Below are 27,584 nucleotides of genomic sequence, written 5' to 3'. Positions count from 1 at the left end.
CTACTCACCTTTATGTGTTTTGCCTGCAGTGGTGTTTTGGTAGCTCAGGGGGATGCTACAAATTCATGTCTCTTGTATGGCACCCACCTGACACTGGTGGAACTTTCATTGCCCACCATTGACTTTATTCCCTTTTTTCTGGGTTGGGTCCACCTAATATTAATGACTGTGACGAGGAAGCATTGAGTTAAGTGAATTCAGGTTTACCTGTCAATAACTTGGGAATTAACCACTTCGCTAAGTCATCAATTATGGGGAAAAAAAATATCCATTGACAGCATTTCAAATTCATTCACTCTCTCTCTTCTTCTGCCTTAGCCTTATTTCCATACAGAATTTCACCTCAGTGAATATTGAAGGATACTGACCACAGAGACAGTCACTCATTTAGGTCTCTGTCCTTCATTCTACCTCTAGGTCTAGACCACTTTAGATTGTGTCAATCAAGGGCAAGGAGCAACAGGCTCCAAAGTAAGTAAAGTGATTACGACATGAAATTGCAAGCATCATTACCATGTTCCCTCTGTCCTGCTTAAAAGTCAGCTGCTCATTGTAATGGCCTGTGCCTGTGGTTATGCATTCAGTTCAGTTGGAGGAATCTGAATTTTTGGCCTTAGCCTGTCAATGTATCAGTTAATCATGCAAGCGTCTACTGATGCATGTGCTTATTCAACCTACTTGTAACATCAGCGTCTGTCCCACTTGTCTTATGTCACAATGTAGAGAATAATCTTCAAAGTCTCCCATACCACTCTTGCATGGCTACATATATTAGTTCCCTTCCTCTACGAACTGTCCTCATAAATTTAACCCTGCTTCACAGGCAGCCTGAACCACTGTTTTCACTGATCACACCTAATACATAAATGTGAAAGTATATTTTAGCATAACGGAACAGCCAATGAGAATAAGCAGTGTTGAAGCTCAAAACATTTAAACTGATGAGCAAAAGACCAAAAAAAATTCAGTTTGGTCAGATTAAGTATGGGATTGGATTTTTTTTCTTTTTTACATCTGCCGGGAATTTACAAAGGGAAATTATTATGAGTGAGAATTTTATTGCCACAAGTGCTGAGAAATCTACACTCACAAATTCTGATCAAGGGGTGGTAAGTGGGTGTTCCAATGCATTATTTACTTTGAAAGTTTGTTGGTGCCCCCAAATGTGTATTTGTAGATGTTCCCATCCTGAAATGTTTGGAGTTTTACTCCAGCAAACAGCTGGAGTAATTCCTCTTACAGGAAAGGAAGGGGAACATATCACCTTAGACTTGACAAAGTGAAAGAAAGGTCTGTCTCAACAGGGAAAACTGTTTTGCCAACTTAGGAAAAATGCCTTGACACAAAAGACTCCATTCGCCCTGTGTAGGGCTCTGTGCTATGAAGAAAAAACACAGCAAAATTAGAGCTTTTAAAAAAGACACATAACATTCCCAGAGCTATAGCTTTCCTGGTGCCCTTTTGGGAATGTTTGGGAACTGTGAAAGATAGATAGGTACATTCAAGTAGTGATGTAAATCTCCATCCATACTTTTTCTTCTGTTTTAATATTGAGTATTTTATGTTTAGTACCATTATTGTGTGTGTGTCTCACACCTACTCTTGATGTCTCGAGTAATTTAAATCTGATTGTTTCAGATGCACCTGCTAGACGGGGCTGTATACGTTAATGGCACATTGGCGTATGTGTCGCAACAAGCTTGGATCTTTCATGGAAATGTTAGAGAAAATATCCTGTTTGGAAAAGAATTTGATAAGAAAAGGTAAATATTGATACTCAGGTTGTACTTATTGTAATTGAATGTCCAAGAGGATTCAGGGCCTGACCAACGCGGTCTAAATGACCCTGAAAGTGTGTTTGACAAGTTGCTACTCTGTGCTATTTATTAGTGTATCTTTGTGAATCAGGCCCTTTCCTTCTATCATAGTCCAGCTCTGGTTGATGTTGTGTTGGGTGTGAATATCTGGAAGGGGTGAAGCTTACAACAACTATGAGTCTGAGATGTTGTGAGGGTACCATCATGCCAGCTAGACATAGGGGGTCATTCTGACCCTGGCGGTCATGGACCGCCAGGGCCAACGACCGTGGAAGCACCGCCAACAGGCTGGCGGTGCTTCCATGGGCATTCTGACCACGGCGGTACAGCCGCGGTCAGAAACGGGAAACCGGCAGTGTCCCGCCGGTTTCCTGCTGCCCCTGGGAATCCTCCACGGCGGCGCTGCAAGCAGCGCCGCCATGGGGATTCCGACCCCCTTCCCGCCAGCCTGGTTCTGGCGGTTTCCACCGCCAGAACCTGGCTGGCGGGAACGGGTGTCGTGGGGCCCCTGGGAGCCCCACATAGATTTTCAGTGTCTGCATGACAGACACTGAAAATCGCGACGGGTGCAACTGCACCCGTCGCACCCCTTCCACTCCGCCGGCTCCATTCGGAGCCGGCATCCTCGTGGAAGGGGGTTTCCCGCTGTGCGGGCGGGCGGCCTTCTGGCAGTCGCCCGCCAGCCCAGCGGGAAACTCAGAATGACCGCCGCGGTCTTTCGACCGCGGTACAGTCTTTCGACCGCGGTACGGTCTTCTGGCGGTTCCCGCCAGGCCGGCGGGGGTCAGAATTACCCCCATAGTGTTGGTGAAAACGAGACTGCTGTTATTTCACTTGAGACTCAAGCTGAGAACATTTACACACCAAAATAGTGAAGATTTTAAGATAATTCTGGTGTTGAGGTAAATCGTACATGCTGTGCTCTATTTTTTTTATTATTTCTATTTCATTAAGAGTAGGGCAAGTACACTACAGTGCTACATTCTTATAACAGTCACAAGACAAGTAGATTCTCACAAATAGTTCTTATAATCACAATGCCAACATTGACTTGTTCAGTCTTCTTTGTACTTTAGTAGTATCTAAGTGTCCAGTTAATGCTGAGGGTTACATTGTCATTTTCTGTCTTAATGTTTATCACATAGCAAGAAGAATGTGGTAAACATTAAGTTGTGACATAAGAACTGATACTGCAGAACATATGTTGATACACACAGGTGCAATGGACTTGCTACTTAGTTTATGGGCATTGTCACCTGACCAACATTTTACAGTGTTGTACACTGGCTAGGAGATGTGTTAGCTATTTGAGTTACTGGCTACTGTGACTGTAGGCTTCCCCAAATATCTTTAGGTGGGAAGCTGGCTGATTGCAAGACAGCATATGCTTCTGATTGGCCAATAAAGCTTGCCATGTCTCTGATCCAAATTTCAACTCTTATGCTTTGACCCCTGTACCATACCAGTACCATCCCAATCTTTGCAGGCAAATGAGCCAGCCATGCATGTTGTAGGGTTGGCCACAGTGCCTTGGCCTGTGGCCAGGCCTTGGGCCTAATCTGCCGTGGGAAGCTAAGCCACCATAGGCAAACAAGACCCCACAGACCTCTACTCCAGGTTAGCCTAGTTTAATAGTTTTTTATGTATCCTGCAAGAGACAGGGGGCCTGTTCTGGCTCCTGCTGGAGTCCAGCAGGACCATGACCTCACAAAAGTATTTATTTTATTTTGCCCCCTTAGAGGGTCCCTCTGGAATCCTGCCACAAGGGCTAAGGGGGTCATGGTATCACCACTTTGTCCTTTATCTTCATTTTTCAGGACTCTTAGCCATGGAGTCCTTTAATAGCAGCAGCAACATTTCTCTTCACATAGCAGCAGCCCCAGTCCTGCAGGGCTGATCTCTTTCCCATGGGTCCAGCCAATGGCAATGCTTTATTTTGGCATTTTCTCCCTTAGGTAACCTAAAGGACTCCAGCAGAGCTAGATATCACATTTGTTTTAAAGCTTTCTTTCTCTAAATTGGCTGAAAGGATTCACCAACTGACAAAAAAGCACACTTTCTGAGTAAAAGATCGAGCCTTCTGAGAAATATGGTGTAATCCTGTTCAGCTGTTTTCTCTGTATAAGATGGTAAAAAATCCAAAAGAAATTGCATGGGTTAAAAAAGTGTTTGGGGAACCCCCTTGTTCTCATCCCTCACTTGATGGATAAACCTAAAACATTCCAAGAAAGAGCGGAGGTGGATGAATGTTTTTTTTGGAAAGTTTCATGAAGATTCATCAAACTAAACCAAAGTTATTAGCAAAACAAAAAATACTTCTCCTATGCAACCTGTGACCCGCATATAAGTACACAGTGTTACCCTGCCACCATGCAATGTATATTGGAAAAATTCTATGTATTGCATCACAGATTGCATATTTGAATGAGTGTCCACAATGGAAGCAACTCTGCTAATAATCATGTGTCCTCTGCAATGTGATTTTATGTAATTGTCCAAATGTAATCCTTTGCATCCTGTTTTCTTTAAATGTGTCTTTAAAAACAAAAACATGCACATGTGAAGGAATATGAAGAGGTAAACCATTCTTAAGATGCATAAATTGTAATATTTTTTTTTTTACCATTGATTGATGGGGCACAAGGAGCCACTTGAGGTTTTGTCTCGTCAGTCCTCCCCCTTCCCAACCCTAAAAAATTGTAATAAATAGCATATCATAAATGGGTTGTTATGTGGGCTCTTGTAGGTATATGGCCCAAGGGAACAAACCTACTGTCTTCAAGAGAAGTTGGGTCAGTCCTGTGAAGGGCAGATGCTGTAAAGAGACCCACAATCACGCACCAGACAGAAGGTGTGATTATTGCTCACTTCTTCTCTCATAAAGTGCCTTACAGCACCACAAACTACAGCAGATAATGTTTTATTGTTGCAGTTTGTTTGTGGCAACATCTTAGTTCATATTTAATCTTTGCAGTACATTTCAATTGTGAATGGCGCATAATAATAAGTGGAGCAATAGCTCAATTTCGGGAATTTCATGTCAAAAGTGTAATGTAAAATTCCTAAAATTATGGGGGTCATTCTGACCCCGGCCGGCGGCAGAAGCCGCCGGCCTGGCTGGAACCGCCAGAATACCGCTGCGCGGTCAAAAGACCGCCGCGGGTATTCTGGGTTTCCCGCTGGGCTGGTGGGCGACCGCCAGAAGGCCGCCCGCCAGCCCAGTGGGAAACACCCTTCCATGAGGATGCCGGCTCTGAATGGAGCCGGCGGAGTGGAAGGGGTGCGACGGGTGCAGTTGCACCCGTCGCGATTTTCAGTGTCTGCATGGCAGACACTGAAAATCTTTGTGGGGCCCTGTTACGGGGGCCCCTGCAGTGCCCATGCCATTGGCATGGGCACTGCAGGGGCCCCCAGGGGCCCCACAACACCCCATACCGCCATCCTGTTCCTGGCGGCCAAAACCGGCAGGAACAGGATGGCAGTATGGGGGTCGGAATCACCATGGCGGCGCAGCAAGCTGCGGCGCCATGGAGGATTCCCCAGGGCAGCGGGAAACCGGCGGTACACCGCCGGTTTCCCGTATCTGACCGCGGCTGTACCGCCGCGGTCAGAATTGCCCATGTAGCACCGCCAGCCTGTTGGCGGTGCTACCCCCGGCCTCCACCCTGGCGGTCATAGACCGCCAGGGTTGGAATCACCCCCTATGTGTATTATACCAGCTTAAATTACATTTTGCTCTTGCCTAATGATGTTTGCCTGTGTGGGTTACCTGGTGTGTCTATACCTCAGGCATTATATCACTGTTGAAGTAGATAGTAACTATAATCAATTTGCATCTTTCATCTATCCAGTCATGGCTAGATTTAGGGCAGTGCGACCAGTTCACCTGCACTGGGTGCTGACCTGGAGTGGAGGCACCGACCTCAGTTGGGGGTGCTGTGTTTAGCAATAACATATGATTTAAAAGCATGTGCTACAGAGTTGCTTCTGTGTCTAGCTTTTCAGGCAGCAATAAAAATAGTCATGATAACTCTTGTGATTAATGTTCCTGATGGAGAGAGAGTTGGAGTTTTGTCTAGTGGCAGTTTTGACTTGCAATAAAGTAGCGCAGAGGGTTAATATGTCTGCTGCAAACAACAGATCTGTATGTGGCTAGCTGAGTGGACTACTAAAACCAGCCTTTATCAGCACTTTAAAACAAATTAGATGTATTTGAGAGAGGGGCTATGAAGAAATTAGGAGCATCTTTGCCGGATGGTATTGAGGGAATTAGAGGAGCAGAGGGAGGTGCCAAAAATGATTATTTTACCAGGCACCACCAACGCTAAAGCCAGCCCTATGCCCAGTGTCCTAGTCAAAACATGGTTTGTAGTTTCAGCGCTGTGTCTAAGTGGCAGAAAAGCTGTGCTGTCACAAAAGCTTGAGATGTCATCAGGCCTATAAGGCAGTCCCTTCTGCAGCCACATGCCATTTCTTATAGCTGCTCCTGACAAAGATCAGTGCTCTTGCTTTTAGCTTTCCTTTTACAGTCCTTCATTTATCATTATTCTTTCTTGATTTAACTTTAACTTTTCCCCATTACATTTTCCTATTCATTCCTTCTTTACACTTCTTTTTCATTTATGCTCCCTTATACATTTTCATCTAGTAATATCCTCTAGATGCCTTTAATCCTTCTTGGTGCATAATAGTTCTCTTGAGTCTACACAACCACATTTTTCCACAACTGAGCATTTATTTCTTTTGTAATTAATTTTTCCTCTGTGTGCTCCTGTCACAACGTGTCTTTCGTAACTGGCCGCTAACCACCATGCCCCTCCTCCCTTACCATCAGTACCTTCACAAAAAGTTTCAGACTTTGATGCAGCCTCCTTTTTCACATGATCCTCTCCATCATTCTCCTACTCCTCCAGCAGTGAGCCCTGCTCTTACATACTGCCTTACAACTGACTGCAGCTCCTGTTAGCCCATCAAGGCTCTTGTAGGGCCACTTTATCTCCGGTTTGATGAAGCGGTGTATCCCCCCACATTTTATTTTTCTAGTTGCCTAGCAACTTGTCTATTTACATAGTGTTTACCCATTAAACAGTTCCACTAGCATCCAAAAACAAAAAAGGAGGAGTTTTGAATTTCTGGACCTTTGCACACTAAAACAAACAAAGAAGGAAGGAGGTTGGGGTTTAGGACAGCTCTGGCCATTCTGTTATCACTTTTACTAACATTCAACAACCTATAAAAACCCTTCTTTTCCCTCACAAAGCAGCACATCCTGTGCCCATTCTCCACCCGATCTCTGTTTTTGCTGCCTTCACTTGTCTCAAGACCCCTTATACGAAGACTCCTCCCCCTGTTCTTCCCCCATTTCCAGCTGACAGTTACAACAGGCTATCAATGATTCCACTACTCAAATACAGTCTTCCTTTGTCAAACCTTTTTTCTGAGCTGGAGTACCTGTGGTACTCCTCTGTCTCTAGGACCTTATTTCTCTCCCCTCCCAACTCAGTCCGAGTACTATTCACTTCTCATCACAAGGCACCATGCAATACAGGCACCTTTTCATAGCCTTCTATCTGGAAAGAAGGGCGGGAGGGTTTGCTGGCTGGATCACCTCTGCACAGAACCCATAGCACAGCATCTCAAATGATTCCTAAAGCTCACCCGAGGACGAATTTGGGAAGGACTTTGAGGATGCCGCACTTACATTGTAGAAAATGGTTTCTCATCTTGTGCCTCGCTATACAGCTTTGTTATCAACCTTGGTGTTTTACCTCATGATACCATGGAGGTTTTGGATCCTTTACCACTCTTCAGTATCTCTACCACTCCTAAAGCATCCACCCTGGAACACCTAGACGGACCCCATGTTTGACCTATCAGGCCATAAATACACCATTTCCAGAGAATTGTCTCCAGCTCTCCATGTGTTAGAGTTTACCCGTCACTGATTTTCTGGCCTCATAGAGTAAATGGCAAGGAATAACCTTTGTTCCAAGTTTACCCCATCCATCGATTTTCAGCAAAGTTTGCTCGATCTCCGAGATTGATTGTAACATACCAGCCCTCCTTCAATGCCAGGGCTGAGATCCCCATCAAAGTGTGGACTGTGTGCTAACACTCTGCCATGATCCCATTCTAACTGCTACCACCCCTCTTATCCACCTTTTGGATACCCTTGAATGTGCCACAATGTCCTCATCTGAGGAAGAATTAGACATTCTCCATGGTTGGGTCCAATGCTGTTTGGTCTTCCTATGGATGTTCATGGCCATCATTCTATGGCTGGACCCAAGTAGGCAGAGCTAGTGATGGAACCCACTCTAGGTACCATAGAGGACCTCCTGTTTGGAGACAAATTCATTAGAGCCACATAAAAATATGTTTTCTTCTTCTGGACAATACCCAATCCAACATGTGCAAGGTATTCCACAAGACTCACCTATATTCTTCAGCTGGCCTTCTTCAGGAGTAATCCTCTGACCAATGCAGAGATCAGCTTACACCCAGACACCCCATGTCTGGTGCAGTTCCGACCTCTTCTTTGGCTCCCAGGTACCAGCTTTCCTCCATTGAGAATGCTATTTATCCAGAAGTGCGGCTCATGCATTGAAACAGCCAAGTCTACCTTTCTCAAACCAGGGTAAATTTACCCCCTCTCCTATTATTTCCCTCCTCCCCCAATTTGAAGCCCAGTGCCCTTTTCCATCTAAACATCAAAACCTTGGGTCAGAGGGATTGTATCCTTCTATAGCAAAGACTTCTAGTCCTTCCTTCAATACTACTGCCCCCTCTCATCCTTTTCCACCCAGTCAAATCCACCCTGGTAGACTGAGGAATTGCAGAAATCATTCAAAAGAAGACCATCATCCTTGCTCCCTCTAAGGTGGTTTTATGAGTTCTATCTTGCATCTCTGCAAAAAAGAGAAAGATCTCAGACTAGTTATATTCATTTGATCTCCCACCCATTGGGTTATCTACCCTCATTTCAAGATGGAAGACATCCATCTCTTTCGTGATGCCCTTTTCCAAGAGACTGGGTAGGAAGACTTTATGTAAAAGATGCATATTTTTCAATTCCCATCCGACTCTAACATTAACCACTTTGAGAATTTCAATAAAAGCATCAACCTTGGATATTCCGTTGCCTCCCCTGTGTTCTCTCTTCCTCCACTTGGTGCTTCATTAACATCATTTTCATTGTAGCTGCTCATCTTCGCACCAGAGGTCTTCATCTCATCATCATTTACCTTGAAGATATCCTGATAATGCAACAATCCCCATCGACTCTCTCATCATCTGGACTGGACAGTGTCCATTCTCCATGATCTGAGTTTTCTCATATACTTTAAAAAGCCATCTTGATCTCCGTCTCAAATATAAGACTTTCTGGTTTTCTAATACGTATCTCCTGTTCTCTGAAATTTTCCCCCAAGAAGATTTCTTAGATCTAACTGCAACTATGATTTGCCCTAGTGACCTCCTCCTAGCCTCTGAGATATTTTGCTCATCTGAAAGGCATCCTAGAAAACTCTAGTAAAGCGATTAAAGGCCTAATTATGAGTCTTGTGGTCACTAGAACGCCAGACTCGCAGTGGCAGTCGGGACTCCCATGGCTTTTATGTTTGGACTGTCAATTTAAGAGTTTGGTGGTTGGACTGCCAAAAGACCACCTTCTCTGCCAGGATCAGTGATTCTGACGGGATGACGGTGATCGTGGTTGTAATCAGCCACGGTGCCGCTGAAGTCAAGGCCACAGTGCAGAGTACAACCTTGTTTTCCACCAGCCTTTCCATGGCAGTCTGACCGCTTACATGAAAAGGCTTACAGAGAACAAGTGCAGGGGTAGACAGGAGGGCCCCTGCACTGCCCATGTTAATGGCATGGGCAGTGTGGGGGTCCCCCTGCCCAGCACCCTTGAAGTGCACATTGTTTGCTGTGCAAACACTGTGTATTTCAAGGGTGCTCCTTGCATGCAACATTATTGCTGCTGGCTCAATTAAGAGCTGGGAACAATGCTGCTGCACCTTTCCCCCTAGGCTGACTGGCAGAAACTTTGGTTTCCGCCGAACAGTCCAGTGGGAAAGTTGTAATGGGGCCAATGGGGAGACCACCAGCACCATGGTGGTCTCCTCTTTGGGAGTTTGTCAGATGGATGTTTCCGTCCGCCAAACTCCTAATGACCCCCTGAGTCTGGAATGGCAAGGCCATTTTTGACTCTTTCAGGCACATTCATCAGCTCAGACACAAGGAAGTCAGAGCAGTTACCACTCCGGTTCCCTATCAACTGATGCCCCATGGTGCCTTACCGAAAAATCCATTGATATCAATGCCCTAGTACTTCTGGTTGGCATGTTTGCCATTGAGAGTTTCACCAAACATGTATTGCCACATGACCCTTCTACGAATGGACAACTTCTCAGCAGTAGGATATGTCAACAAACTGGGGAAGCATGAACTCCAAGGTTCCTAGTGGATCTCTTCAAAGATCTTTGGAAACATTTCCTGGTCATCCTCTCTGTACTCGCAGTATATCTCCAAGGCCTCTCCAATTCTATGGCAGACACCATCTCAATATAGCTCCATGATTCCAGTAGTTGGATTTTTGACAGACAGATCTTTTGCCAGTTCTCAGTTTTCTGTGGTTTCCTGGACATGGACCTCTTTGCTTCTCACCTAAATAATCAACTCCTAGTTTTCATGAGCTAGCGACCGGATCCAAATATCTGGGTGACAGATCCTTCCTCCAGAACTGGCTGCATTTCAGCCTTATGCTTCTCCCCCTTAGTGCTTCTCTCCAGAGTGAACCTTCTATCCAGTCGGGTCCACTGAAAGATGTTATAATTACACCCCATTGGCCTTCTAAAGCCTGGAACCTTCATCACCTGTAGTTAGCCACAAACTTTCCTCATATCCTCCCTTTGGTTGAATTTCATCTTGCAAACCCAGAAGATCACTTCCTGACCTCATTGTTAAGGGGTGTGCCCACTAAATATCTGTAGTGCTTTCCTCTTATTTAGTTTCTAAGCACTAACATAACACAACAGAAATGCACTTCTGAGGTCAAAGAAGACTTTTATTGTTGTTATATGAATGACGAATTAGTAGCTTTCAAGTCCGCGTTAATCAAACAAAATATATCAGTTTGCAATATACACAGCAGGTTATATTTATAAGATATTGAATGCAAAGCAAAACAAATACTTCACCGTGTAGGAACTATTTACAGCTACATCTTTCTAAGGTCTGCAAGCTGATGACCCCTGTCAGCCGCGAGAAAGAGTTTCATCTACCCACACGGGATGCTGGCAGCTGGCGCCAAGCTCCAGCACGAGGTCCGGCAGATTCGAATCTGACTCTCTGCAGCCTGTTACATTCGTTACAAAGGTGTGCCCCCTCCTCTCAGACCTGGGAAACTGAGCAAGCCTTTTGGAGACTGGCCAGGTCTCCAAGACTACTCCTGTTCCCAAGCTCAAGCGAGGAAAAACAACGCCCATGTACCCTCTCTTATCAGGTCTAGTCTACTGTGAGAGCAAAACATCTTGGTTCATCTGGTGCAAAAACACAGCTTGGAAAAATACAGCTTGGATTCTCAACTGCAATGTCTAACTCCACGTTAAAGGCAATGGGCAGCTAACCTAAATATCAAATGCAATGTCATGTTAAAGGCAATAGGCAGCTAACCTAAATATCAAATGCAATGTCTAGTGTCAGGTCAAAGCCAATAGGCATCTAAGCTGAATACAAAATGCAATGTCTTATATCATGTCAAAGCCCATAGGCAGCTGAGCTGAATATAAAATGCAATGTATAATATCATGTCAAAGCCAATAGGTAGCGGAGCTGAATACAAAATGTAATATATAATATCATGTCAAAGCCCATAGGCAGCTGAGCTAAATATAAAATGCAATATATAATATCATGTCAAAGCCAATAGGCAGAATATCTAATAGCATGTCAAAGTCAATAGGCAGCTAAACTGAATACATCATGTCAAAGCCAATAGGAATGCAATGTCAAAGCCAATAGGCGGCTAGACTGGATACAGCATGTCAAAGCCAATAGGCAGAATACAGAATGTAATGACTAATGCAATGTCAAAGCCCATAGGCGGCTCAACTGAACAAAACATACCATGTGCTACTGGTGAACATTGAGCAACTAATATGCGCAGTGGTGAAGCACAAAGTCATTGGTCAAAACAAAACTTATCAAATGGCAGGACAATATCTAAGACAAAATATGATGGTATGGTAATTTTGAGTACACAATATCAAAACTGAAACTTTGAAAGGTAAGTATAGATTTTCTCTACTTAACACCACATTTATGTAGCTTCACAATATATATATATATATATATATATATATATATATATATATATATATATATATATATATATATATATATCCCCAACCTACATAAATTTGGAGTTAGGAATAGTAAATCTATGCTTCCTCGATATGACATTTGATATTTTTACCTTCAATATTTTGTCCACGATATCCTTATATGATGGTATTTATGTGTTTGATATTCTGTAATACAATTGTTCAGGGTCTCCTTCAGCTTCTGGTATAGGAATTTTGTGGGAAACCTCAAAGTGTCCAGTTCCTCTGGAGAATGCTGCATGTTTTGTTGATGAATCTTGGGATCCCATCACTAGATAAGCCTATATTGCTGCCTGGAAAGCCTGGCTTAGTTGGTGCTTGGGACAAAACATGGAACCCTTTGCTACCTCTCATTCCACTTTACCCAATTTTCACTTACTGCTTTTCTCCAAAGTCCTCACCTATAGGACAATTAGGGCCAGATGTAGCAAAGGTTTTTACCCATTCTGTGTCTATGGGAAAAAGTGTTCGTACATATGGCCCTTAACCTCTACTGCAGCTCACCTACCCTTTTTCAACAGCACCTCTTTATGGTAGAAACAATTTAGTTGGCCTCATTATAAAAAAAAACATTTGTGTCTTACAGCCCCCTCTTCAACGTTCTTCATCTACATGTAGTATCTCTTCCAAACTGACTTTCCACTCCTCAAAGTCCTCAAACTCTATTCTTTCTTTGAAGAGTCTCTCCTTCGGACCTTCAGATATGCTAAATTTCTTTGTCTCATCTCTTGCAGGAGGGTCCTAGGAGTTAGAGCCCTCTCCATCTCAGGTTTTCATTTTAAAGAGATGGGGCAATGTGGCACATTTACAATCCCCTAGTGCCTCCTTGTGCGACATTAGCGTCATTTGTTTTACGCTAATGTGGCATTAGGAAGTTATCTTTGCCATGCCAGATTTACAACGTGGTACAATGCATGCATTGCCCCACTTTGCACCCCATTGCGCCACATTATGCCTGCTCCAGGCATAATGTATGCAAAGGAAGAGTTCCGGCACAGGGAGGCCCGAAAAAATGGCGCAGTGAAATCTACAAGATTTCACTGCGCCATTTGTTCTGTCATTTTTAATGCCTGCTATAAGAGCAGGTGTTAAAATGACATGCTCATTGAAATCAATGGGCCTCCCTGCAATTTGCTGCACTAGTGCAAAGCACCACAGTAGCATAAAAAATGTTGACGCTATTGTCCTAACGACCGCCATGATGCGCCGTATTTTAAATATGGTTCACCAATGGTGTCGTTTGGAGGGGCAGGGGGGCATAAGAAAACTGGCACATCAGTGCTGATGCACCAGTTTCTTGTTAATCTGCCCCAGTGTTTTACATCACAGCCTGTACCAAGACAGCCTCCTGGTCAGCCTTGTACTCCTGTTTACCATCCTACACATCTCTCTTTGTAAAACTGTAAACTTCGTACTTGTATAGCTCACTTTTACCCTAGGGCATCTTGGCGCTTTTACGCATACCGCTGTGGAACCCTTCCTGGCTTTCCCTGTGAAGTGCCCACTCCTGGGCAACCCCAAGGTGAAGCCAGGCATCCCAGCGTTGTTGGGGCTGTTGAGGAGATTAAGCAAGCTATTGCCCAGAGTTACAGAGTGGGACCCCATGATTAGATTGGCACTGAGGCGAGAGTTATCAGGTCTGAGGAAATTGAGCCCAAGACCCGCTGAGGTGGGAATCGAACCCTGGTCCCAGGCCACACCTCTGCATCAGTGTCTGCTGCTCTAACCATTGAGCCACACTTCTCCCCCTTGTTGCATCATGTATAGGCTTGATTTAAATTTTGACAGGCGAGTTACTTTGCATTTTATCCTATGGCACTTGTATTGAGGGAGTAGTCAATAAAGGGAAATGCATAAAATACTTGTGTGGTGTATCATGATTAATGGTATGTAGCTTTAATCTAGGTTGTAGTGTTCTGTGTAGAGAATGCAACGAATGTAATGTTGATATTTCTTACAACATGGCAGTTGATACAGGATTGTTACTGGATGAGGTATCTATAAAGGAAATTTCATGTAATTTCGGTTACTACGAGCGAAGCCATAGTTGTGTGGGACCCGCAATTTCACAACTTGCCTCAATGTCTTTAATGGAATCTTAGATTTCCTGTTCACTTTAGCTGGATTATATTGCTACCTCATCTGGCATGCATCTTGGCAGTGTCAGCAAATAAGCCAATGATAAAATGGTCATGCAATCTAAACTGTTCTCTCATCTTAATAGGTTTTCATCCAAAGCACATAAGTGATTCATCGTGGCAGTTTGCCAAGTAGCTTGTTCTACCTACATCCTTCCTGCTCCTCAAGCCTTCTATTTCAAGCCCTGTAGAGGCACATTATCTCCTGGGAAATCTAAAATCTACCTTTTTGCCAAACTGTGATATATAATCTACTTTGCTAGAAGTTGAGTCCTGGTGATATTACACATTGACCACCATAGCATTGATTCACCACAATGTCGCCAAAACCTATTGTTTAGAAAATATCATCACCCAATACACTAACAAGAAAAACAAAAATATTGGCAAAAAACTATCACTGTTAAAAAATATCTAAAATACCATAATGTAAAACACAGGTATAAAGTATGAGAAAATATCATTAACATAATAAAAATATACAAAACAGCAAAATGTAAAGTACAAGATCAACTACAATATATTGGTAAAATATTAAGTAATTATAAAACAAATTCCAACTAAAAATGAATGTTAAAAAAAAATAAACACAAATAAAACATGTTTATATGCTCCAATAACCACATAGGTTCAAAATATTTTACGGAAAATGATATATAAAACAATATTCACTAAATTAACAACTTACATAAATATACAATGATATTAAATAAACACATTAAATATAAAACTAATAAATGGCATATATGAACAAATAACTTGATTAGAAATATATTATAGATTTGTACTCATTTAAAACACACAAACAAACCAATAAAATGAAACTCAAAACAAATTAATCAATAGAACTCTTAAACTAACTAAATGAACACAATAAAAAGGATGAGAAAAATTACCAAAACCTAGCATCAAAAATGGTACACCTAGAAGACACAGCACTCTGTCGGATTCTACATTGAAGTAGCAGGAGCTATGCTACATAAAACAAACCACCTACATAAGAAAGTAAGTAAAATAATTATTTTCTTTAATCTCTAAACTTAACTTTAGGTGACATACAAGAAAATTAACCACTTCCATGCATTGGACGTCCGAGAGCTGTCTAGTGCTACAGTGCTCATGTGCATCAGGCGGCCCCCAGCCATTTGTTTACATGGCACTGGAAATCCCTCTGGTGGGGGCACCAGAGGGATTCCCTCCCAAAGCTGTTTCTTTGTTGTGCTGGCGTCTTTTAACTGAAACCGAAAGTGAAATGAGTTGACAGGCTCATTTAATTTTCTCTGCATCAGTGCTCATGGGGCTATCTCAGCCCCCCTTGCACCGATCCAGATGGATGAGGTATCATTGGACGGTGATCTCCAAGCAGGAATCCAACCACTAGATATCAGGGAGGGGGAGCGGCCCCTGGGCAAGTGATTTTGCTCCCCCAGGCGTTTTTTTAGAGCATTGTGTTTCTGCCCCCCAGGGAAGACAGAAAGCCCACTAGGCACCAGGGATAACCTTTTATTTATGGCAAAGGGGTGGGGACTGCCCAAAATGGGCATGCTAATGCCCCCAACCCCTAAAAACAAAATGGAACAGTCTTTCCTCCCTCCCAAAGGGCAGAATGGGGTTAGTACCCCTGATCCACCCTCCTGGTGCGCAGAAAGCCCACTAGGCTCCAGGGGTCACCTTTTTTATGGCATGGGGTGGGGCTGCCCAAAATGGGCATGCCAATGCCCTCACCCACTAAAAAGAAAAGGGAACAGGGAAAAGGGAAAAGGGACCTGCTCCACTGAGGGGAGGGGCAGAAATCCCACTAGGCACCAGGGATCATCCTTTTTTTGCTTTTTTATGTCATAGGGCTGGGGGCCGCCTAAAATGGGCATGCCAATGCCCCCACCACCTAAAAGCAAATAAGAACAGTCCCCCTACCTGCAGTGAGTTGGGGAGTATTACCTCCGATCTGCCCCCCCCGGGGAGCAGAAAACCCTCTAGGACTTCTTTTTTTATTTGTTTTTATTTTAGAAAAGTCAAGGGGTGGGGAATGCACAGAATGTGCATGACAATGCCCCTCCCAAAACATGGGCACAGACTTTATGCCCCACCCTGGGGGGGCAAATGGGGTAATTACCTACCATGTGTCCAAGTGGGCAGAAAACCCACTAGATATCAAGGAATACTTTTTTTAATAAAAAAAGAGGGATGGGTGCTGCCCACGATGAGCATGGCCATGCTTCCACCCCAAAGAAATGGGGACACTGACTTTTTGCCCTTCTGGTGGAAGATGGAAGTAATTACCCTTCTTACACTACATTTCTGTGATTGAAAATTCCACAACCAGCAGGAAACCACAAGAATTCTACCCCCCTCACCCCATTGCCACATCTGTGCAAATAAACCTTGTGTCAGCAACAAGAACAGATTCAACTGTGGTTAATAGGAGTCTCCAAGCAAGGGCTCTCATTGTCCTTGGTTTGATCTGTTCCTTTTGCCGCACTAGGCCCAGTCACACCAGTGAGGCAACAATTTTATTGGCATAGCTGGGGCACTACTGGGTTGTAGGAATTTTGTGGATTCCTCCATATTCCGGACGTTTCTATCACAGATATAGAAGGAAAATGCATGATTTCAGGCAAAGTTGGCAGTTTGCAGGCCGTTGTAGATAAAAAAGCCTACGGGATCCTCACAAGTCATGCCATCCTGGATTTCCCTTCTAGTTTTAAGAAAAACACCAGTTGGCTAGGTTTACCTAGGTGTCAGATGATATAGGGCCCAAAATCTAGAGCTACCCACATCAGAAAGAGAGTCAGTTTTGGGTAGAAATGTATTTTGTCCATGTTGCGTTGTGAGCCTTTTCCTGTCGTGTGCACTAGGTCTACTCACACAAGTGAGGTACCATTTTTATCAGGAGACATGTGGGAATGCCAGGTGGAAGGAAGTTTGTGGTTCCTCGCAGATTCCACAACTTTTTATTACAAAAATGTATTGTTTTTTTCTTTTTTTTGTCAAGGTTTGAGGTTTGCAAGGGATTCTGGGTAAAAAAGTGTTGAGTTCCCCTTAAGTCAGCCTATCTTAGATACTCCTAGGTGTCCAACCCCAAAAACGTATAGGTTGGCTAGGTCTCCCTAGGTGCCAGCTGAGCTAGGGTCCAAAATCTAGAGCTACCCACATTGGAACAAGAGGGCCACTTTTTGGTAGAAATGTATTTTGTCCATGTTGCGTTGTGAGCCTTTTCCTGTTGTGGGCACTAGGTCTACTCACACAAGTGAGGTACCATTTTTATCAGGAGACATGGGGGAATGCCAGGTGGAAGGAAGTGTGTGGCTCCTCGCAGATTCCACAACTTTGTATTACAAAAATGTATTGTGTTTTTTTTTTTTGTCAAGGTTTGAGGTTTGCAAGGGATTCTGGGAAAAAAAATTGTTGTGAGTGCCCCTCAAGTCCACCTATCTTGGATACCCCTAGGTGTACAGTTCCCAAAAATGTACAGGGTGGCTAGGTTTCCCTAGGTGCCAGCTGAGGTAGGTTCCAACATCTAGAGCTACCCACATTGGAACAAGAGGGTCAGTTTTCAGTGGAAAAATGTGATATATCCATGCTGCATTTTGGGCTGTTTCTTCTCACGTGTAATAGTCCTACCCACAAAAGTTACATACCATTTTTATCAGGAGACTTGTTGGAGCATAGAATGGCAGAACATATGATATTACCAATACGATTGAGCTGCATTTGTGCCTTGCAATTGTAAGCCACTGCATAAGAATGATGACATTTTGAAAAATACCCTCCAAATCTTACGATAGTATGGGTACCTGCAACTTCAGGAATATAAAAATAACCACTGCTCCTAAACTCTATATCTTGTGCCAATTTCAGAAATACATACGTTTCCTTGATACCCTTTTTTCAGTCTTCCTATTTCGCTATAAGAATTAGTCTTTACTCAATATTCAATGAAAAGCCTTTGTGTGATGCAGCTCAGTTGTTTGCTCTGGGTACCTTGGGTTCCTGGAGAACCTATATATCCCCACAACCAGAAAGGTCTAGCAGACATAATGGTATTTCGCTTTTGTCAATCTGTCATTGTGACAAAACGTTACAGATGAAAATGTTATCAGAACTGCCTTTTTTTTCTACTCGTTTTTATTTTGTTTTAATTATTTGAACAGTTATTTTCCTTGGGAAAACCTTGAAGGATCTACACATATGGCCCCTTGCTGAATTTGGAATGTTGTCTACTTTTCAGAAATCTGTAGCTTTTGGGGATCATCCATGAGTTTTACACTGGTTTCCACCACAAACTGGAAGTAGGTTGAGAGTATAAACAAAAGGGAAAATAGAGAACCTCTTAGAAAAATGCCAAGCCTGTGATACAAAAATAGGTTTTTTGATTCAGCTCTGCATGTTCCTGAAAGCTGAGAAGATGGTGACGTTAGTACAACAAACTGTTTGTGGGTGCCATTTTTAGGAAAAAAACAGACACTTTTATCTGGAGCACATTTTCGCTATTTTTTTATTCAAAAACGTCAACATTTTGCTATATATTGCCTATTTTCTTAGTCCCCTCCTGGGGAATCCACAAACCCTGGGTATCTTTGGTTCCTGAGATTGAAGACCCGAGCATGTTGGAAAAAAAGGATGCAAAATTGGTATGGATAGCTTTTGTTGACAAAAAGTTATGGAGGCCTAAGCACAAGCTACCCCAATTAGCCAAAAAAAGGGCTCAGTTCTGGGGGTGGGGGGGTGGGGGGAGGGGGTTAGTAAGGCCTAACAGTGAAAGGGTTCAATCTTAAATACTCAAAACCCTAAATGTTAAAAATGAATGAGCACCCACACATCTCTAAATCTAATGTAACTATTGTTTTCAACATTAAATTAAAACAAAGCTTCTCTATTCAACAGAAAAAGCCACCACCTGAGCGACATTTTGACAAAACACTTAAAGAAAAAGTATTTATTAAAATCACAAAATAAGTATGAAAAATGTATTGCACAATATAAGTGAAAAGTATTTTTTCCTGTTCTTCAACAAAGGTTATATTTAAAAAGTAAAAACATACATGTATGTGTGCTAAATCATTTAGAAATGTATAAATAAAATATATATTAAACTATACAAGTGTATTACTAAACTTAGGCCTGGGTAAAATTGTATTGTTGCTGGAGTAATAGGAGTAATTTCAGTACTCTAGTGGCACAAAAGCACCAAAAATTATGTGATTACTTCTTTTAGCATAAATTTGCATAATTTGGAGCAAAAATGGCTACTCAAGTGCACAGGAACAAAAGCAAGCAGATGGGGGCTGCTGCTGTTCCTGTTTTGTTGCATTTAGCACTATTTTCTGGGAGCAAATTGCATCCTTGGGTCCTTTTTGGATGCAAGGGTGCATTTTGCACTGAAAAACTAACACTAAATAGAGGGTTATGCTCATTGTATAATACTATATAATCTTGCATAATTTTACGTAATTTCACTTAATTACGCTACAGAAAATTGTGAGTTAGGCCCCTGTAATTAAAATGTCAAAACACACAAACACTACAAACCAATTAACACTACAAAACATACAATAACTCACAAAAGTATCTATTCATCCAATCCCTTCCTAGAACATTTTATCCATTAAATTACATAGTAAAGGTTTAAAATACTGCATACCCAGTAAAACTAAAATCTTATTGGAAACACGTTAATATTTTAAAATGTACGTACGTAGTATTCCCACTCAAATGTCAAAACAATGTAGGGGACTGACTGGGTCAATTATAGTTTTCCCACTCCAGCAGAGCAAAAGTGTTGGCCACTAAAGAGGTCAGTTTTACTATTCCCACTCAAATCTAAACCACTTTGGAGAATACTTAAATGGTCAGATTTACTTTTCCTATGCTAATCCTAATCATTTTGATGCAGTTAAATGGTAAGATGTACTATTCACACTCCAATCTAAACCATTTTGAAGAATGTTTTGGACACTGTAGGGGGTCAATATTATTATTCCCACTCCCAAAAAAAATGTTTTTAGAAAGGTGTTGCACACTGAAGGGGTCAGATTGACTAATCAAAGTCGAATCTAAACCACTTTGGGGAATGTTTTAGATATTAAAGGGGCTTAAATTACTATTTCCACTCCAATCAAAATCATTTTTGGAAAGGTGTTGGACATTGAAGTGGTCAAGTTTACAATTCCCACTCAATTTGAACAACTTTGAGGAAAATGTGGAACACAAAGGGATACAATTTACTATTCCCACACCAATTTAAACTATTGTGTCAAAGGTGCAGGACACTGAAAGGGAATGGCGCATTATTCCTGCTCCAATATAAACCATCTTGGGGCCTAAGTTGGACACTAATGGTTCTCAATTACTATTCCCAATCCAATCTAAACCATTTTGGGGAAGATGTTAGACCTCGAAGTAGTTAGAATTAATATTCAAACACCAAATTAAACCACTTTGGATAATATGTTAGACACTAAGGTCCTGATTACGAAATTGGCGGTCGGGTTTTCCAACCGCCAGACCTATGATGAGGAAACGGTCGTCGAGGTAGCCATCTCCCTAATGGCCCTAATAGAGCTTTCCCACTGGGCTTGCGGGTGGGAACCAAGGTTCCTGCCTTTCAGCCCAGTGGGAAAGGTGCGGCAGCATTGTTCCTGGCTCAGAATCGAGCTGGTGGCAATGCTGCCCATGCAGGGCGCGCCAGCACCCTTGAAATGCACACTGCCTGCACAGCAGACAGTGCACATTTAAGGGTGCTGGGCAGGGGGACCCGTGCACTGCCCATGCCATGTCCTCGGACCTCCAGCTTAGAAATAAGGCCCTAAACGGCTCAACACTATTACTCCTATTCCAAAGTAAACTATTTTAAGAAAGTTGTACAAATTAAAACAAACTAATCCCGAATTATAAACCACTCACTAAAAATTAAACCTATAACAGTAGTAATAATTTTTACCATATCACCCCAGAACAAATTTAAAAATATATATATTAAAAAAACTAAAATAGCGCAGATATTAAAAATAATAATGTACAGAAAGTTTCTGGAAAAATAAGATAAACATATCAACAGAAACAAATACATAAATGAATTAAAAATTAATTGTGCAAAATAAATTAAACATATTTACAAATTTAATTAAACATGTAGTAACATTTTTAAAAATAAAATTCATATATGAATGAAATGTAAACATATTTTACATATTTATTGATATATTATAATGTATACAATATATGACCAACATAAAATTATCTTTATACATAGTAAAATCAATTTTAAAATATTACATTAGAATTAACAAAGCTGTATTTCCAACATAACATGCATATATAATATATAAACAGGCAAATACAATACAAAATGAAGTAAGACGAAATAAAAAGTTAAACATTTGTATTAGAAATTATTAAAACATGCATTTATAAATTAAAAAATGTAAACTACATACAATTGAATGTTTTTTAAATGAATTTAATAATAATAAATATATATATCTTTGAAAATCAGCCTCTTTTTTAACCCTGTAAATGCTACATTCTGCTACTAAAAATGTGTAAAAATGTTTATTTCCATAAAAACATTCATTTTTATTTTAAAAACTTTCATTAAATATTCTGTTAAAAAGCCTGAAGTACAATAAATACAAATAAAATCACATTAAAACAAACGCAAACATAACCAAAACATTGAAGAAAAATATTACTCATGATATTTTTCAAAGCAATGTTTTTTACCCCGGTATTATGACTACAATCAAAAACAATTTTCTTACCAGTAATATTCTTGTTGATTATATTTTTCACATCATAATAGCCTTGTGACAATATTCTGGTGTTGTGATATTAAAAACAAATTGTATCCAAATACCTGAGTCCTGTATTGTGAACGGCCAGGATGATTGATTTTGTTGCTTTGCATTTGTTATTGGGCATCTTGGTTTCAGTCTATAAAATGGCCATCCTCTTGTGTGTTTAGGATTGGGGCAGTGGCAAAAGTGCTGGATCAGGTTGGTAAATTGTTAATTTATTTTTTAGTACATGAAGTGTAACTAGGAATTGAAAGAGTACACATCTTTCCATTTTTTTATTTAACATCTTTAACCTCTATACAAAATGTTATATACATTGGGAGCACAGTTTCACAATTATGCAACTGATTTGATTTTAGCAGTCCTTCAACTAAGCAAGTCTTAGACATCACAAAGTTAACTTTTTAATTAATTCAATCTGCAGTGCAAAAAAACAGAATTTTGATTGGTAGAACAAACACATTTGTTCACTTTACGAGAGGGTTCACACTGAATAACCTAACCTTGGTGGTTTAAAAGTGCCTTCAGTGGGTTGTTCCTCCAGAGTGTTCTCCATATAATACTCCTTGATGATTTGGGAGTCAGTCCAATGGTTTGGCCTTCTGATGCTATTTAATGACCTATGTGGTGACCTCCATATCCCACAATACACCCGATGATGCACATGAATTATGAAATCTATGTATGATACCACCCTCCCAAAAAGATGCACAGTTGGATCCAATCTCAAGCTCTCTTCCTCACCCATGCACTTTGTGTCCACCACGTCACCAAACATCATGCAACTCACCAACATGTCTCACATTGGCCTTTAACCATGCACTTTTAAGGAAGCTAAGGAACCAGACATAATTTCTGACTTCACTAGGGTTTGAAGATTTATCTAAATAAAGGAGTCAGATAATCCACCTAAACGCTTTAGGCCTCACATTGGAGTATTGAAAGCATTCATAAATACCAATAAAATAGAGCAATAGTCCAGTACTAATGCTTGAATTATCGCACATAGCTGTTTTTATTCAAACACATTAATGGAAGAAAAGATTAATGAGATTCTGCCTATGTCTAGCTATCACTATAAACAACTCCAAGAAATGAAAAGCTGTTTATAAGGAAAATATTACTCGTAATTTAGTGCTCATCTTACTCACACAGGACAAACATCTGCTTGATCTCAGAGAGGCACAAAACCCTGAGAATTAGAAAATATTTTCTCACTGAATGCTCCTTATCTGTGAAACAATCCGCCTTCTGCTGTAATACATACCTACAACATTCCTAAGTTTAGTGTAGCCATGATACACCCAGGCGCGGCTTGTAGGAGGGAAAAGGGGGGGTAGCGCGTGGTGGGGGGACAAAAAAATGTAATAATCAAAATAAAATAAAACTGACCTTTTTCCCTCTTTGCTGCACTGCTCCATCCGCACCTCCATCATAGGCTACAAGCACAGGCTCCCAGCCTGCCCTGCGGCCAATCCTGACACTGCTCAGAGCAGCTTTAGGATTGGCTGGTAGGGCCCAGCCAGGGTGCTTCCAGGCAGACTGGGAGCATGTGCATGCTCTCTCCAGCCAAGCAATTGTATTGCTGGGCTAGAGAGAGCCTACTATGCGTGTGTGTTTGGCCAGCCCGAACCGCACATAATAAACAGAGTTTATTGTGTTTTTCTACTACAAAAGTTTTTCTGCTGCTGGCGAGGGCGGGTGACGCTACTCCACTGTAGTGGAGGAGCCGCCCCTGGACACACCACTGTTTTGAATAATTTAATTTACACAAGTGCTCTGCAGCACCCAGTTGCCCCTATGTGGGTTGCTTAGTGCTTTTTAAGTTACTGATGTTCACAGCGACGAGGAACTGGAAAAACCTTTAGTTTCCAGTGTTCCTTTTGTGGAAACTAAACATGTAATTTGTTATAAATTATGCCTTTTTAATAAAATCTGTGTGTACCATTGCTTTCACAAAACAGTGGTGACAGCCACATGATGTGCGATACATGTCAAACAAGAGTGGAGAGAAATGCTAACAGTTGCCATTAATACTTTGTAAAACGTGCAAATTACGTAGAACACATAAAGCATCAGAGAATAGCAGTTATTTTGGGAAAAAAGATCACTTGTTCTGGCTTGACATGTACATTCTAAACACTTAAAGTAAAAAGTGCTTTTAATTCAATTTGAACATTTAGGTACCAAGAGGCAATACATGTCTGTTCCCTGGAGTTGGATTTGGCAAGTCTTCCTTTCGGCGACATGACAGAAGTAAGTATGAGCATGTCAATGAAAATTTAAACTTTTATACGATTTTTAGAAACATGTGTTTGACTGTCATAAATTAACCATGCACCACACCTCTTCCAAAATCCTTTGCTGTTGCCTCCTATATTAAACAAACATCAATATCTTAGGTGCAATAGGAATTTAGTAGCTATTCATCTTTCTTGTATCCTTTTGCATTTTGAACTGTCTGAATGGATAATTTGCAGTTTATCTGTGAGATCAATAGCCCAAATATGTGTCAAAACAAGTTCTTTCCCTAGCCCTTCTTCCAATCTCTCCCCCAGCTCACTACATTACTTCACCTCCCCCATATCTTCCTGTAAACCTCATTCTTCTCTATTTTTATTCATCTCTTCCCTCTACTCTTTATATCCAAATTATTTTTCCTGTTTTGCCCACTCACCTTATCATCCTCTATTTCCTCCCATCCAATGTGTCTCCTTACCTACTGCTTAGATTCCTTACTTTTATTTTCCTTTCTGGCCTTCACTAGGCATTTCTTCATCTCAGTGCCTATTTCTGTCTTTTCTCTCTTCATCCCTAAGCACATATTATCCGATTCCTTTGCTGTTCCATAAGCTGAGGCACAGCTGTTCCCTGTTTTTCACACAAACCCTGACCATATATTCTGGCTCCCCTATTAACACTATCCTATCATGTCTCAATACACAGGGCTGACTTATGAGAACAGATTTTGGAGACTGTGACTGCAAAATGAGTGGTTTGGGGTTTCATGCAGTGCCAGCAGTCTTTAATCCATGTCCCTATTCTCTTTCAAAGATAAAGCCAGTGATTAGTTTGAGGTGGTGGTTTCCGGTGCTCGGCACTGGCACTTAGGGCCAGATGTAGGAAGCCTTTTGAAACGCAGTTTGCGGCATGCAAAAGGCCGAACGCGATGCTCATCCTCAAATTGCGAGTCGTAATTTGAGGATGCGACTTGCAAATAGGAAGGGGTGTTCCCTTCCTATTTGCAACCGCATCACCATGCAGAGTTGCTTTGTGACCCACCTCATTAATATTCATGAGGTGGGTCTTTGCGACCCCATACCGAGTCGCAGAAGGTGTCTGAGACACCTTTCTGCATACAATTTTGCGAGTTGCAAATTGCGAGCCATCATAGACATAAAGAAAATCCTAAGTAAGTTCTGTATGTGGATTTAAGTAGCCCAGAAAACGTGCATAAAGCCAAAATATCTTAACCGAAAACAAAAATTATTAAATTTTGAATTGGGACATTTCACATCCAGAAAAGAAAAAATTATTAATAATAAATTATTAATTCTAAATCCCAAAGCAACATACTCAGTGGTAACACTATTCCACCAAATGATGGAATAGTTTATTGGTAAATCCCCACATACTAATTCTACTACCATACATATAAACCACATCATAATGATATATCATCCCGGGAGTACTAGCCAGTCCTGAAAAGCAAGTCAGATTTACAGATCTCAAGTGGCTCACTCGCCAATTACAGTTTTGTCCATGCTATGTCAAAATTACCCTATATGCACAAAAAGCTACTCATCCTGGTTTAAACCCACCGGGTGCTTACTGTGGCCTTTAGACAACATAAAAAAAAGAGAAAATCCCCATTGGTCAATAAATCCCTGACCCTGAGGTGTTTACCGTATTTTTTTTAAAGCACTCAGACCGGGAGCTGTATGCTCTTCAGCTGTAGTGCCGAGCTGCCTTGTGGTGGGTTGTATGGCTGCACTTAATGGCCTGAGAAATGTTAAAAGAAAGACTCAGACATGTAAAAAAAAAGATTTTGTAAGGCTTTATTAAAAAACAAGAGACAATCATTATTATTAAACATTGCAATGTGCGAATTTATATAATACACATTTGATACAAATTATTGGTGACTTTTTGGGAAATATAATGGTTGTGCCTTATATATGTTACTATGCTTACCCCTTCATTAAGCCAATAAGACCACTTTTTATATATGGTGTTTTGACCATTTGACACAGCCAGTATGTCTCTATTATTTAAAATGACACTCTTTGTTTTGTAGCATCACACAATCAGCTGTGCGTGCCACAGGAGCTTCGGCCAGACCTCGTGCTGCGGCCGTGCATAGTGGGGGTTGGGTACCAGTGAGAAGTTGGGTGCACAGCAAGGTCACAGGCCAGGACCTGCGCCAACCCCATGCCGACCATGACTAAACGGCGTGCGAACTGGGAGATAGGTCTCAGCAGGGGACTGGGTACAGGGCATTACCAGGCCCTGTGCCTGCATGGTGCTAAGCCATAGGCCCTGCACAGTGGGATTTTGGGCATTAGTGGAGGGGGGGTTAGTGCCAGTGGGGGAGTTGGGAGCAGAGCCTACACCTAGGCCCACACTGAGCGCTGCAATGGACATCTTACTTTGCATTATAAAAACACTGACATTCATTGAAAAAAACAAAGGTTAAAGTTATAGTATAGTTAAGAATGGTAATAATATGTTAGCTCATGTGAAAAATGAACTTTAGAAATTCACCAAAGGTTAAAACAACATTATAATTAGGTGAAAATGGCAGTTAAAACATACCATTTTAAACTAAGAAAACTACTCACATTCATCTTTATCTCAAGTAATTATATCTTGTGCCCTAAAGTAACTATAACTAGCCCGTCTCCAAAACATTCAAGTTGCAGGTGCATATTCTGGTGACCCCTTAATGACGTTCAGCTATCCATTCCACCATTCAGCAGCTCTTTTTTTTTCTATCCTGTTTGACTCATCTTTACTTCTCTCTCTCACCAGTGTTCCTCTCGCTCTCTGAGCTCACAGCAGTCTTTTTATTATTGATCTCACCACTGTCTCCCACTCTCCATCTCTGCCTCTTTCAACTGCTTATTTCTCCCCATCACCTATATCCTCTTGCTCTTGGATGTCTGTTTTATACGTGTCCCCCTTCTCTGATGTCTTTTTTGCCTCTCTTCGTCGCATCTTTCTCATACCTGCATCCCACTATTTTGTCACATCTCTAAGCTGTCTTACCCTCTCTATCCCTCTGCAGGTTCTTTTATGCCTGTCTATGTCTTTTTCTGTTTATTCTCTCCCACCCTCTATCCCTCTCTCATGCACACACTTATCTTTGACTCTCAAGGTGACACCAGTAGGGCTGATGAGCCTACTTCCGGTCTTCTGGTCTCTCTGATGCTCTGGCTTTCTATT

At 41.5% G+C, this 27,584-nt stretch overlaps 1 protein-coding gene across 1 annotated transcript in view; it reads left to right on the top strand.

The window, feature by feature from the left end:
- Nucleotides 1–27,584, top strand: part of LOC138268264 (ATP-binding cassette sub-family C member 12-like) — a 1,444,059-nt gene that overhangs the window by 884,089 nt on the left and 532,386 nt on the right. Inside the window, exons 13-14 of the mRNA XM_069217748.1 lie at nt 1,639–1,763; nt 24,323–24,395. Coding sequence (XP_069073849.1) covers nt 1,639–1,763; nt 24,323–24,395 — 198 coding nt within the window. The remainder of the gene's footprint in view (nt 1–1,638; nt 1,764–24,322; nt 24,396–27,584) is intronic.

Source organism: Pleurodeles waltl, chromosome 12 (assembly GCF_031143425.1).
Source record: "Pleurodeles waltl isolate 20211129_DDA chromosome 12, aPleWal1.hap1.20221129, whole genome shotgun sequence".
In the NCBI taxonomy this organism is placed as follows: domain Eukaryota; kingdom Metazoa; phylum Chordata; class Amphibia; order Caudata; family Salamandridae; genus Pleurodeles; species Pleurodeles waltl.
The sequence above is the reverse complement of the archived record's forward strand: the minus strand, read 5'-3'. Positions and strand labels throughout refer to the sequence as shown.